The 15135-nt window shown below is 42.4% G+C and overlaps 1 protein-coding gene across 1 annotated transcript; it reads right to left on the reverse strand.

Annotated features, from left to right (window-relative positions):
- Window positions 1-6757: 6757 nt before the first annotated feature.
- lgi2a (leucine-rich repeat LGI family, member 2a) lies at window positions 6758-14448 on the reverse strand. The gene is made up of 8 exons (XM_076996029.1): window positions 14158-14448; window positions 13841-13912; window positions 12391-12462; window positions 11956-12027; window positions 11798-11869; window positions 11216-11385; window positions 10299-10463; window positions 6758-9869 (listed from the first exon to the last, which is right to left on the reverse strand). Exons 1-8 carry the CDS (start codon window positions 14337-14339, stop codon window positions 9052-9054), a joined length of 1623 nt encoding a protein of 540 aa, XP_076852144.1. The 5' UTR covers window positions 14340-14448; the 3' UTR covers window positions 6758-9051.
- Between the last annotated feature and the right edge of the window lie 687 nt (window positions 14449-15135).

The raw sequence follows: 15135 nt of genomic DNA on the forward strand, positions 1-15135 counted from the left end.
ATTTCTTGGTCTTGAAGTAGACTGTTTATCTTTCTTGGGCTCAGCTTTGTCGGTCTGGTAGCGTTGTGCCATTTTGGAGGAGAGTCGTTGGGCTTCAGCTTTAACTGTGAGCCACTCAGCCAGATCTCTCAAGTTGTAAGGGTTCAAGTTGTCAGTCAGGAGGCGACCACGCACTTGCAAATGCTCCACGAAACTGTCCCGTAAGTACTTCGGGAGTTTACTTAGGAGCCGATCTACATGACCAGTCGATGTGAGTTCTAGCCCTCTGGGGCCTTCAAGTGAGGTCAGCGTCCCCACAAGCAAAGTTACCTTGAGAGCAAAACTCTGATAGGCCTTGGTGTCTCCGGCTTTCACATCTGGAGCATTCAGGATGGCGGCAATTTCGCTCTGTGCGAGTTGATGTGGTTGACCATATTGCCATTGCAATGCCTGCATCGCCGCAATATAAGGTTGAGGATAGTGCCGACAGGCTTGAGCTATCATGCGAGCTTCATCCAGGATAAGATGCTCCATTAGCACTCTGTATTTGTAGTATTCAGTGAGCTCAGGATGTGGACTTAAGAGACAGTCGAGGGCCATCTTTAAATCCGTGAATTCTCTTTCACTGTCATGCTCAAGCTTGGGAAGTCTAGGCACTGGCACTGGCTGTGTCCATGGTTGGGTTGGTGACAGAGATGGTGCTGCTGCTGAATGCTGGAACATGCTTGGAGAGGAAGATTGGACTGGCCTAACCTGAGAGGCTAACTGATAGGTCATTGGTGTAGGTGGAACTGCTGGTGTTTGATATGCAGGCGGAACAAATGACATAGGTGGAGGCTGATGTACCTGAGGTATCAAGCCTGAGTAGAGCAGAGGAGATGGTTGAGATATTTGAGTGCTGTTTGGCTGATACGCTTGCTGTGGGGTAAAGATGGTTGAGTATGAATAGGCTGGGTAGCCTTTCGTCACCGACTGAGGCTGATACAGATGTGTTGTTGTCCCTGGTGTAACTGGCTGGTGTGTTGGTACAGCTGGGATAGGAGGTGGCTGATACACTGTCGGTGTTACAGTCACCATGCCAGTCTTAGAGAAGGCACATGCCTGGTTTGCCGCTGTAGGCTGTAATGTCTGCTGGTTCTGCATGAAAGGCTGATAGGTTTGGTGGCTAAGCATACATTGAGGAAGTGAAAGTGGCTGATATCTCCCAAAGTTGCCAGGTTGACCAGTGCGGGTCACAGGAGGTAAGGTGGATGGCACAGACTGAGGTAGTGCTTGAGTCAGGGTGCACTGTGGCAGCATCTCTGCATGAGTCGGGGAATGGACATAATGCTGTAAGTTTGCACTTAATAGCTCCTGAGATTGGGCATGATGAGGAGGGTGAGCTGCTGATCTACTTATGAGTGAAGTACAGTCTCCATCACTCTCATCTCCAAGTTCCCCGTTACTACTATGGTGACTTTGTAGATCAAGCGATTGTTCACTGAGGCTCAGAGCCTTATCCATTTGAAAGCAAAGGTTCTGGTTATCTGCATGACGATCCCATTGACTTCCCTCTTGACTGCTCCATGGCTGAGCTAGTCCAGATGGAGGGAGTGACACCGCCATTGGCTGGTAATCCACTGTTACAGATGAGGACTGTACGTTAGATGACTGCAGCTTGGGTGTACTCACTCTCTGGACACTGCCCTTGGCACCTTGACATTCTGGTGGGTCTGAAGATGTCACCAAGGAGGGAGGTAATGTCACTTGGTATTGTTGCAAATATGCCGGAAGGTGCTTGTTCCTCCTTTCCCCTGTTAAGATGCTGTAGTGAGCTACTGCCGCTCTCTGCTCTGCCATAACGCCCAGTGGGTGAAGATATCCGGCTCGAAGGACCAATTGTTCAATAGCTCGTTAATAAATTAAAGCAGTTTATGCTGGGATTCCTTATCCACTGGAGCACTCCGGTAAGAGAGGTGACACGGAGACAGGGAATGCAGTTTTGGTCTTTACTTTGACTAGTAGCTCAGCAGGAGTGTACAGAGTTACAGTGGAATGGTTTTCTGGAATAACAAATACAAACACTAAGTCCAAGAAAGACACAACCATTCTTCATATATGAACTTTCTTAGTTACAAACGCTAATAATGTGATTAAATCGCACATTAATTAAATAGTAGTGCATTTTACATCTCTGCTGCTAAGCTCATGCAATATCTATAACTTTAGTAAATATAGTTAACTGTACTTAGCGGTAGGATAATTAAAATAACTAGCACAGCTACAAATAACAACACAACCAGAAGATATGTGACTAAAGTTTCATGAGATGTAAACTGACCTCTTCACAAACACATTAACTGAACTCTTTCAGTGAGGAAACAGAAAAACGTCTAGCTTGCTGCTGCCGCTAAACACCGGGTGCTGAGGACCTCCTCAGCGCTGCCCAACTATCGCCTGAACTAAAACCCATTCTATGCCTGTCTTAGTGTGCCCCCTAGTGGCGCCAGAATTAAAGTCTTAGAAACTGAAGGGAATTCGCAACACTAGTAAAAAGTTGGGGAAATTCACGTGGACCCCTGAAGCCCAGAAGGCGTTCGAGACGCTTAAGGGCCTTTTTACCAGTGCTCCGGTGTTGCGGGTTCCTGACCCTGAGCTCCCTTTTGTTGTTGAAACCGACGCCTCTGATTTGGACGTTGGGGCAGTTCTCTCTCAGAGGGTTGGGGAACCACCTAAGCTGCACCCCTGTGCCTATTTTTCGCATCGGTTCACCCCTACGGAGAGGCGGTACGACGTAGGGGACAAAGAACTCCTGGCCGTTAAAATGGCCTTAGAGGAGTGGCGGCACTGGCTGGAGGGAGCCCGTCATCCTTTCCTGGTCTGGTCGGACCACAAAAACCTGACGTACCTCCAGCAGGCCAAGCGTCTCAATGCTAGACAGGCCAGGTGGGCCCTGTTTTTTAGCCGTTTCGATTTCACTTTGTCATACCGTCCGGGCTCGAAAAACACTAAGCCTGACGCTTTGTCTCGTCAGTGGGAACCTCATCTTGTTAACAGTCCTCCTGAAACCATGCTTCCCCCGGGGGTTGTAGTGGCACCCATTCAGTGGGGGATTGAGAAAACAGTGCGGGACGAACTCGCCAATGAAGCCGGGCCTAGCAGTGTTCCTCCTGGCTGTCTCTACGTTCCCTCGACCGCCCGGCGCAAGGTCCTCTTGTGGGGACATACTGAGCGTTACGCGGAACACCCTGGCGCAAGGCGGACTGCCGAGCTCATAAAGAGGAGGTTTTGGTGGCCAGCTATGGATCAGGAGATCCGCGACTTCGTGGCCTCCTGCGAGGTGTGTAACAGAAGCAAGGCGCCACGCAGCAAGCCTAGGGGGTTGTTGCGCCTGTTACCCACACCCTCCAGACCGTGGTCTCATATCTCCCTAGATTTCGTCACCGGGCTTCCGTCCTCTAAAGGACTGACCACCATTCTCGTTTTCGTGGACAGGTTTTCCAAATTCAGTAAGTTCATCGGCCTGCCCAAGCTGCCCTCCGCCCGGGAGACCGCGTCTCTCTTGCTGATTCATGTAGTCCGCAACTACGGGTTCCCTCAGGACGTGGTGTCCGATAGAGGGCCTATCATCCTATCATCCTTGCATTCGCTCCCAGTTAAATTCCGTATTGATTTAAAAATTCTATTATTAACTTATAAAGCACTGCATGGGCTTGCTCCTGAATACCTCCAGGAACTTATTTACTACTATGAACCCCCACGTCCACTAAGATCACAGGGTGCTGGTCTTTTATTAGTTCCACAAATTAATAAGGTAACAGCAGGGGGAAGAGCCTTTTCTTGTAAGGCCTCCCAGCTTTGGAACAACCTTCCAAAATGCGTCCGGGACTCTGACACAGTCACAATCTTTAAGTCTAGGTTGAAAACCCACCTATTTGGTTTACCGTTTGATAATTAATATTCCCCCTTAGATAAAGGTACAGATCCAGGGGTTCATAGACGAAGGGTTTTATGGTAGACTGGGGCGCTGGTGCTGTCATCCTGTCACTGCTCGTGGTCACTCAAGTTTGTTGACAGTGCAGTGGATGGATGCCATTGTCTCAGAATGCTCCCAAGCCTATATTACCTTCTGGTTCTGCCTTTTTTAGCTAGGCTGTAATAATTTAACTTAATGCCGGAGTTGCTGCCACACTCCAGAGATGTTTATAATTTCATTTGTCTTGTATATGTCCCCGTACAGCACTAATTCTCCCTGTTTTATTTTCTCCACATGGCTGCCCGCCTGCTCGTGGAAAAATGAGATGAGGAGAGACAAGCGATCCATCCTGTGCCAGCCATCTACTGCCTGACTGGATAAGCCTACACCAAGATGGACATTATTACATCTTTTCCTTTTCTTTATTTCTTTGTCTAAATTGTTGTTGTTGTCATGGTGGCCGGTGTCGGCCAGAGGAGGATGGGTTCTCCCCCTGAGTTTTGGTTCCTCTCCAGGTTTCTTCCTCATGCAAAAAAAACTGTTGCCCTTGGCTTGCTCACTGGGGGCTAGGACTCGGCACTTGTAAAGCTGCTTTGTGACAACAACTGTTGTAAAAAGCACTATATAAATAAAATTTGATTGATTGATTGATTGACTAACTAAACCACCTAGCTCACAAAAAGACTCTGTTTGAATACTTCCAGTTATTCACATTTAATGAAATTAGGGAATAACACGTGCTTTGTTAGCATTTAATGAATGGTATGGCATACATTAGGGGTTTCAAAAATTGCATGTATCTTTTGAACATATTACACTATTTATTCTTCCGTTACTTAATATGTGCCATTTTCAGAATTTTATTTTATTATTCAGCATTTTATTGTGTTATTTAGGGGAATCAGACCTGTCCAAGCCTGTAATGTGCACCTGTGTGGTGCTGATAAACCCGACTCTCTGCTTTAGGAAGAGGATAACACAGGTCCAGTGGGCTGTCCAACACCGCACACTTCTGCCTCACTTCAATGCCTGGCGCCTTCCTAAGACTTATCTTTACTGTTTACGTTGATGTGAATCAGCTCAGGATGTCAGGTAGGAATGCGTCTGTGCTTTGAAGAGCGATCATAAAAGCACTGACTGAAGTTCACTAGTGATCACCCAGATATTGCTGTGCAAAAGGATATGTAATGTGCAGAAATCTTAGACACCCTAGAAAATGGCTGTAAAGTATCATAGTGGGATCCTTATGTTTAGGGGCAACTTAGGCAGCTTGTAGGATCATAGAAAAAATTCTTCCATAAGTGCCAAAGAGTGACAGTCATTTACTGGAATTATTTTAATGAATTTATTTCTATGCAGGAAACCACAGCTAGACCAGGATTAAACTTGGTTATATGTTGTGTTGTTGGTATCTGGTTATAATCTATTAATTACATGAAAGTGAATATCATACTGCCTATTTTTAGTTAGTTTATGGTCACTCTCAAATCACTATGCCTATAAATTTTTTTTTCATATTAACATTAGCCGAATACTTTCTTATACACCGAAGCCAAAAACTTAAAAGCTATGTAAACAATATCAAAGAACCATAACTTTAAAATCCAAAATTTGGCAAGCTGGTGCATGTTAAATAAATCAACTCTATGCATTGGGCCTTGAAGGTCCTTGATTCTGAAATTATTGGAAGACTGTTACTTCACACACACTCACTCCTACACGCACAACCACTCCTACACACACGCTCACTCTTACACGCACGCACTCTCCTACACGCAAGCTCACTCCTACACACACGCTCACTCCTACACGCACACTCACTCCTACAAGCACACTCACTCCTACATGCACACTCACTCCTACAAACACACGCTCACTCTTACATGCACGCTTACTCCTACACACAAGATCACTCTTACATGCACGTTCACTCCTACACACACGCTCACTCCTACACGCACTCCCACTCCTGGAAGCACTCCCACTACTACACGCACGTCCACTCCTACACACAAACTCAGTCCTACACGCACGCTCACTCCTACACGCATGCTCACTCCTACACACACGCTCACTCCTACACGCACAATCACTCCTACATGCACAACCACTCCTACACACATGCTCACTCCTACACGCACGCTCACTCCTACAAGCACGCCCACCTATTATCACCTGTCCTGTGTTTACCTCCCCTGTCCTGTGTTTATTATCACCTGTCCTGTGTTTACCTCCCCTGTCCTGTGTTTATTATCACCTGTCCTGTGTTTACCTCCCCTGTCCTGTGTTTATTATCACCTGTCCTGTGTTTACCTCCCCTGTCCTGTGTTTATTATCACCTGTCCTGTGTTTACCTCCCCTGTCCTGTGTTTATCACCTGTCCTGTGTTTACCTCCCCTGTCCTGTGTTTATTATCACCCGTCCTGTGTTTACCTCCCCTGTCCTGTGTTTATTATCACCTGTCCTGTGTTTATCTCCCCTGTCCTGTGTTTATTATCACCTGTTCTGTGTTTATCACCCCTTTCCCAGCACTATTTATTTATAGCTGCCATTACAGTATGTTTTGATGAAGTACAACCACAACACAGCTTTTAACTTGTGATGTAGAAAAATAAACTCACACAGCTTAAATGGCAAAAGAAACAGTTTCAATGTGACATAATAGTGTTCAGGTATCCATATCTCATGGACTTATTAAAATGGAAGGTTAAATTGTAATAAATATGATCAATTTAATAATAAGTGTCTCTCCCATCCAGATGTGGGCAGTGGTCTGAGGAGTATTGGTTGAGCTCCATCTATGTATGTTTCTGGAGCAATACGGGGCATCACTGGTAAGCCTTTATTTCATATGGCAATATTTGAAACATGACAAACACAACAGTAATATTATAAAAATTAGTGCATAAATAAATGGCATAAAAATGTACAAACAAACAAACACAGCATTCATGTAACATAAAATATTTTAGACTAGACATGATGTACTATGATGTTTCATTCTTGTACAACTGAAGTTTGTATCCAAAATGAATGTGATATACATTCAGAAAACAAAACTGAACCACATGCTCTTACAATCTGCAGTTATGTTTTAGAGTTGAGTCTTTTACGTTCCACAATGCGGCTGAAAAGGGATTAAATTTTTTGCACAGCTGTACAATCATGTTTCTAAATACACAGCAGAACATGTTTTATCTGTTTTAGAACATGTATTGTCAGAACATGTCTTGATCCAAAATGCAGAATAGCATAACAAATCTGAGCAGATACACGATAAAGATCAAGAAATAACAAAGGAGTAAATGTATTATTGTGCTTTTCAAAGTTTTTCCTGTATTTTATTTGTATTTAAACATAATAATCTCACTGAATATGATAGTAATCTCTCAGTTCAGAGATTATGTTAGTCCATGCTTCATGGTTTAGCAACTTGCCCCATGTAAACTAGCAAACTTACACGTGAGCAACAACACAGTCTGTGTGAGAATAAAGCCATTCAAAAGGAAAAGGTCAGGTCATAGTATGAGACACCACGCATAGGTCATACCACGTACATTAACAAGAGGTTTCATCTTCTGACATTAACTTCTCAAATGAACAAATACAGTAATGATTGTTTGCAGTTTCAGTTGTTCCTGTGAAAATATTTTAAGAGTTTGTCTTTGTTAAAAGACATAAAAAGAACTGACACTGCCCTCTGAGGGATAGAAATGGTACAATTTAAGTGTGCCAATAAAATATCAATGTTTGCTCTGGAATACTGAGGGTTAATTTTACAGATAACAGCACAGTTCTTAGTTCCAGTTAGGATGATGGAATATATTGGGTTTTTTTTTTACCTCTTAGTGGTTAACCTTCTAGCACTAAGAGAAGCAAAAATCATCTAAATATGAGGTGTGACTAGTAAATTGTACTGTGTACTTTGCATGGACTTGTCCACTGGACTGAAACACCTGCACCATCTGGTCACTGACAGACACCCCTAAATCACATATGCTTGCATTAGACAATTCCAATAAATTATACATGGCTGTTAGGTTCTTAAGCCATGTCAATGGGGTTATAGGCACAGATTTGGAGTGTTGGTAGAAAAAGGTGTTCTTGATACAGATGTGTTATTAAACAGAATTAAAAAAAAAACAGGACGAAATAAATGTGTCATGGTACCTAGAATGTGAACATGCCATTGAATGAGTCAAGTGTACCTCTTCCAAATGATAGTCACCCTCCCATATTAACACAGCATTGTGTCAGGTGATATGGCAGCACGAATTCCAGTAGTTTAAAGCACTATTCCATTCTGCAACTTTGAATGGGATTCACAATGAGTTCAAATTAAACATGTGGGTTCCTCTATAAGATGGAAAAAGGTTGTCGCAAAGAGACTTTCCTGTGTTTGCAGAAAGGATTTACAGACTAGTGTTCTTTGCACTGAAAGTCAAAGCACTCCTAAGATTAGTACTAAAAGCGTCACTCAACATATTTTTGCATGATTTATTTTTAGATGATTTTGTTTGCTCTACTGGGATCTATGTTCAGTAAAATAATTTAGATTTAAAAAGTAGTGCAAGTATATGTCCATGAAGTGGCATCTGTCACATATACTGTTGAATGTAATGCTAGAGCATTTGCATGAATTTCATTAGTCACCTGTGTTTTGTATGTTTTTAGCATGCCAGTATTAAAATCTTTTCTTCTGTGTCAGGCATGGTGCCAGAGACTGATTGCTGCAGAAATGCAGAGAGATATTGCTAGTTTTCCATATGAGAATGATTTGGATATCATAGAAACATTTGCTCTCAGAGTTTCTTCTCCATGGTTATCTTAAAAACAAAGAAAAGCTCAAATACCCCAGAAATGGACAAATGACAGTGGTCCTCATAATTAACTGTAAAGCCTTATGACTTTATACAAATGCACGAAATATCATGAACCATAAATGTTGCTTACATTACATACCTGATAAAACCACATGAACATCCTTTACAACCAAACCTCTCCACTTCCACCCTCTCCTGGCAAATTAGCAATTTTGGATGGAAGACGCTGAAAGTTGTACAAGAGTATTGAGGTGCCTCGATTTGGCCATCTGGACCCTGCGTCCACCAAGGACCTCACAGGCTCAGATCAATAATGACATGCTCAAATATCTGCGTGCTACCCTTGAAGCTGGATGCGAAGATGAAGTCCCTGCGATCCGTGGAGACCACCGTGAAAGAGCGTGGGGCCTGAATGTATACCTCTTTAAAGCGATTGAAGGACTTCTTCTCCACATCCCACAGGTAGACCTGCGAGAAAGTGTAGTCACTGCCTAAAGCCAGGTAGTGTCGGTCTTTGAAGGAGAATGGCTGAAGGATCATGGAACCTCTTGAAGGAAGGGCTTGAATCTCTGTAAATTGCTTCGCACCCCATTGAAGGACCTTCGAGTCACCAATGTATCGTGTCATGGCCAGGTACAGTTCCTCCTTAATCCAGAAAGCCTTTACAGCTACAACATCTTCCATGTTTGGGATTTCCCCCTGTAAGACAAACTTCTGCGCACTCTTGTTCCACTGGTAAATGACTGGAACTTGGGAACGACTGGCCAGGATGAGGTGAGCCTTGCCATCCAGGTTCACAAACTCCACATCAGTATCACGGAACCACTCGTGCAGAGATTGGTAGGAATAGAAGCCCTTGTCATTCCACTTGTAGAGTGTTGAGAGACCAGCCTTAGAGCTGTCGGCGATAATGAAAAACCAATCCTCACCAATCTGGAAGGCTTCAATGTCATTGGGCTTGGAGATCTTGGACACTTCAATGTCCTGAAACTTGGTGAATTTGCTTTGGTCTTCATCAAACTTATAGATGTGAGAACCTCCAAAAAGCTGAGCAACAATCACAAATACCTGGTTCTGGATGATCACTGACTTGCAGCCAACAATGGACTGACCTGAGGTTTGTTAAAGAAACAGGGTTCATGCATTTAAGACCACCATTTAAGACCACCAAGCCTCAATATATAAACAAGCTTCCAAATAGTCCAATTTAGCACTGCATTGGTTGATTTGGCACTGCACTGTTTAATTTAGCATGTTTTTGTCCTGTTCTAACACATATAAATTGAAATCAATACATATTAAGTCAAATATGGTAAATTACAGATGGTAAAAAACTGTGGACCTGCAGCACCGTATTTTGAGAAGTCCAAGTTGTGGGGGGAAAGAATAAAATACAGTATTTGATCAAGATAATCAAAGTAAATTACGTTCCCCTGTTCATATTTCTGAGGATAAAACCAAAGCAAATTTGACGGAATTGCTGCAATACTATCATTCTTTCTTCTTCATTTGTTTTGTTAGTTTTATCATTTTTGTCCTACCTGTAATGTTGTCATAACTCCTGAAGTTCATCTCGATGTGATCCCACTGGAGCACGATGCAACTCTCTATGTTGGGGGCAGCGATGGTCACATACACATCATTCTTGTGGGAGAAGGTGTCCACAGACAGGGACTCAATGGCCACAGAGTGGAGTGGAATGAAATCTGTTAGGATAGGCAACATTAGCTCAGTCAAAAAAAAATAGATATCTGGCCGTCTCAGGACTGTAAAAACTGCAAAAATTCTGTGAAATTTAAATAGCGGACTACAGTCTAATTGCTTGGCTCCATTTCACAGGTAAATACAGTATACTGGGGGTGGTTCTGGATCTGGAGATGGTGATGGGTGAAGTGGTGTAGATGCCATCATGTTGCCTTTAATTAGCATCCTTCTCTCTGTAACCATGGGAAACGTGTGAGTCATCAGAGAAAAGGGCAGGATTCAGGTGGGGGGGTTAGTCAAGTGTAACCATTCCTGTAATGTTCAGGCTTCTTTTATAGTGGAGACAAGTGAAGCTCTGTTGTTTCATCCATCATCGTCATTCTGTGTGTACCTCCATAAGCTCACGTTAGGCATTTCAGATGAGGTAACATAGCTCCGTCTAAACATGTTTGTCAGAGCAGTGAAGACTGCTCTGTACTGCTATAATGCACATTGATTCCCGGAAAGGTTAAATTAAGCTTAAATTAAGTAAGTTCCATTTCTGTTAGAAACGAATTCTATCTTAATGTCAATGAAAACATGGCTGCCAAACAGGAAGAATAAACAGCATAGGAAAAACAGCAGTTTTCAAAGTAACAAAGCAGTACATGCAGACGTTCAATCTGAAAAGCATCCACATGCAACCCTCCACCCCACCCTACACACAAACACGCACACACACACACACACACACACACACACACACACACACTACCTGTAGAGATACACTCATCGTGGAGGCTGGCCATGTCATTCAGTCTTTTGCCCACCATCTCTTCAGGGCCGGCGCAGAGAACCTCGGACACAGTAGCGTTGGTCTGCTTCAGCCACATCATTATCCACTTTGCACGGCAGTCGCACTGGAACATGTTGCCCCTCAGGTCCCTGGAGGGGCCACACCAGCCAAGGCAAGTGTGCAAGGAGACATACGGATGGTGAGTTTGAGGTGAGTTGACAGCGATGTTACAAAGATCTGTCAACACTTGATATTCCAGCCAAAATCAACTCAAATGAAGGTGACTCTAAAACATGCATGAGAAATAAATGACTAATTATATATTTTTTCTTGAACCACCAGGTTAGAGCAGAAGAAATGTTTTGGTAAACCTGGAAACACAGCACGAACGTTTGTTCACATGTTTATCTTTCAGAATTCATATGTCAGTGAACCATTTCACGACAAAGTCATAATTCATTTCATGCATCTAGCTCCATATCCACACTGGGTATGACCACAGCAAGCATATTTCTACTATGTACTTAATACATTTTCACAAAGATCAAAATGCAAGCTCACAGTTCAATTAATGAATCCAGTTCACTGAAGAGGTCTCTTGGCAAGGCTTTGATGTTGTTATTCGCCAAAGACCTGTGAGGTTACAGATATGCTTAAGTGCACATGAACCAGTTAGAGGACATTATGAGGGAACTGATAGGATCATGAGAGGCACTCACAGATGGGTCAGGTCTCGCAGGCCTCTGAATGAATACTTCGATGTACTTTCAATCTTATTGTTTTCAATGAACCTAGTAGAAAGACAAGCCAGAATGAATCAGCACCAGGGAACATCATGCACAGGAGAAAACTGAAAGTCAGTGTAAGCAAAAGTAAAATACACTGCAGCATCAGAAACACGACACCATGTCAGATTAACACAAGTCATAGGTTGATATGCGTATCATTATAATGGGGGGTGGGTGGGGTCATATAGTAAAAGAAGAGGATTTTGAATGTCTGTGTATTGTACTAAAGGTTTTTCCTGTGGTGGACCAGGTGTGTATGATCTAAACCCCTGAAAAACATAATTAATCTTACTCATAAATTAAAACTGAACAAAGGCACAAATGAATGTGTGTTGGATATTGGGACATCAAGCAGATTAGACTCACAAATATTCCAGGTGAGGAAGTCCAGAAAATGCATCATCCCTGATTGTAGTAAGCGCATTAGAATTAAGTAACCTGTAAATGTAAAAAGAGAGTCATGATTTATTGTAAACAGAATGCATTTGCATACAAACCATATAAACAACATAAGCACTCTAATATTCACATGCAGGTCTGTTTATTTCTTCACACAGTATATCAAAGCAGTGAATGTCTCCTGTGCCAGCCATGAGAAAGAGTTAGACGCTATTGTGAGTGTACATCGACTGTACACAGATTGTGTCTCGTTTCCAATAAAAAAACGAACACTAAGCAAGACTCAACACGGTCCACCTTCAAAGGAAGCCGTTGTCTTCAAGTTTTGTAAACAGCAGTAAGTGAACCGACAAGACCTAACATAACTTATCGTCACTGTACATTAATGAGTTCAAGTTTCTTCACAGATGCTGCAGATAATGAGAGAGAATGTTGACATTTGCTATGTATAATCTGAGGGAATGGTGTGCCAAAGACGATGGTAATCCTGGACAGTGGGATTATTTCCCTTCACAAGATTATTTCGCTGGAGGTTCTAAACAAGTGACATCTTGACTGTCTAAAGCAAATGAACGTTTTTCCCTCACAATACCAGTGATATCTTCCTCAGAACAGAAGTCGTTTTATTTAGAGATTCACATAATATTCACATAATATATACAAAAGCTTTAGGTTTGTGACTATTGTCTAGAGTCATCCATACTCCTATTTTACACTCAACATTGGTACCTCATCTTCATTGCATCGATAGTCCAATTTAGGTACATTCTAAAAAGCTTACGTGGGGAAAAATACTTAAAACAAGCTACTGTCACTTATTTTTCCTAAAATGTATTTAGATGGAGAGAAAAAAACGTAAATATTACTACTTTAGTCTTACAATACAGGTTCAACATAATGGTATTAGGGGATTATGAACCAGGAATATTTGAGAGTAGTAAATTGGTGTTCCTACAGAAGTGTTTATTTTATTCTTAGAATACAGCTTCATCATTTTTGTAAGTGAGCACACTCGTAACTAGTAATATGTGAGCAAAATTTGGCCTTCCAAAATCAATGATTTAGTATGTCAAAAAAGCGATGCCCGTCCAGTTTGCTAAACATGTCATCATTAATGATCGTTAATAATAAAAGAGATCAAACACCCTGGTAACAAGAATACACCGACGCAACCTAACCTTCAACTAAATAATTATTAACGCCATAGCTATTCAAAAATAGAAATCGTGAAGTAGAAAGTATTCTGTAAGATACTAAATCAACAACACGCCATGTTCTGAATATAGTTTCCCCTCAAAATATCATCCTGTTCTTGCCATGTCGCAACCTCTAAATGTAACTTTTATTTGTAAGCTAGATTCCGTCGTTGAGAGCAGTCCTCAAGTGTATAAACGTTTAGGAAAGTGGTCTGACTTACAGCAGCTGTAGGGACGGCATGTGTGCGAACATCCCCTCTTTGATCTCGGAGAAGGTTCCGTTCACAATGCTCCTGAAAAGCACGAGAATCAGGCATTAGTGACTAATGAAATGGCCGCATTTACTGGTTTACAGTGTAGATTGCCCTCATAACTACAGCATAAGAAATCTCTTAAAATGTAAAATGATTGTCCACTCGTGCATTAGCCTACAATACTCGCTTATGTTCGCGGCAATGACTCCCAGCACGCGAAAATATTCTGCTGTTTACCTATATACCTATAAATATGTTAGATTCTATAGAAGCCGTATACTTACAATGAATTGACATCGTTCGGGTTGTTCCGTGGGACATTTGAAGACCCAACGCAAATAATAGACTCTTTGGAACAGCTGCATGACGAATGACATTTAAATCCCTTTTTCACCGTGTGCCCCGCTGGGACCGAGCACAATAACAGAGCCAGTATTAACGCACATTGTTTGACAATAGACAGCATCTTTCCTGGCGAGTTTGCATGTGTGTATGTGCCAAAATGAATGACCTGAGCTCACGAGCTGCCCACCCTGCACCATGAAATGCAGCACGGATCCTACTGACATCAGCGAATCAGCTGCAGTTTATGCTACGCTCTCTGAATTTAATTATTTATTAAGGCGCCCAATACCGGCGACTGTTGGTTTAACAGTTTCTGTTAATGAGCTCGGTGATCATCAACCCATCGTAATCACTGGAATTTAGTATGGTCTTTAATCAGCAGTTGCAAGTTGGGGTAGTTAATCTGTGAATGTATTAATTTACAGGATTGCACATTTGAGGTAAGCGTGGGGGACCATAGCTGGGTTGTGATTTTGCCAAGCTAACGATCAGGACCATGGATAGCTACATATTTGGTGCCCTCCACCAAAGCCATAAATCACTGATCAGAACATTTACATATTGTTAGCATTATCGCGTTGAGTTGAATAAGCAGTAATACGGCCCCTCAAAAGACCACAGTTTAAGTCAAACCACATGAAGCACTGGAGCACACAGTCACGTCAATGAATGTAATAACCAGTTTCATTACATAACTTTAGCACTGCAGTGATACTGATCGATATTACATTATTAGTGACAAGTTTAACTGTGCACTCGTGTTGTCAGTGCAAAGTCAGCAGCGAGAGAAAGTAATACATAGAGTTTGATGGCCAGTGAAAGCGTACATAGAATGTAATTGAAAAAACGGTTGACTCAGCCAGAGGTAAAGTGGGGAGGCAGAAACACTAACGGTAGGGACAGAGCACAGAAATCAG

Source organism: Brachyhypopomus gauderio, unplaced genomic scaffold, assembly GCF_052324685.1.
Source record: "Brachyhypopomus gauderio isolate BG-103 unplaced genomic scaffold, BGAUD_0.2 sc333, whole genome shotgun sequence".
Classification (NCBI taxonomy): domain Eukaryota; kingdom Metazoa; phylum Chordata; class Actinopteri; order Gymnotiformes; family Hypopomidae; genus Brachyhypopomus; species Brachyhypopomus gauderio.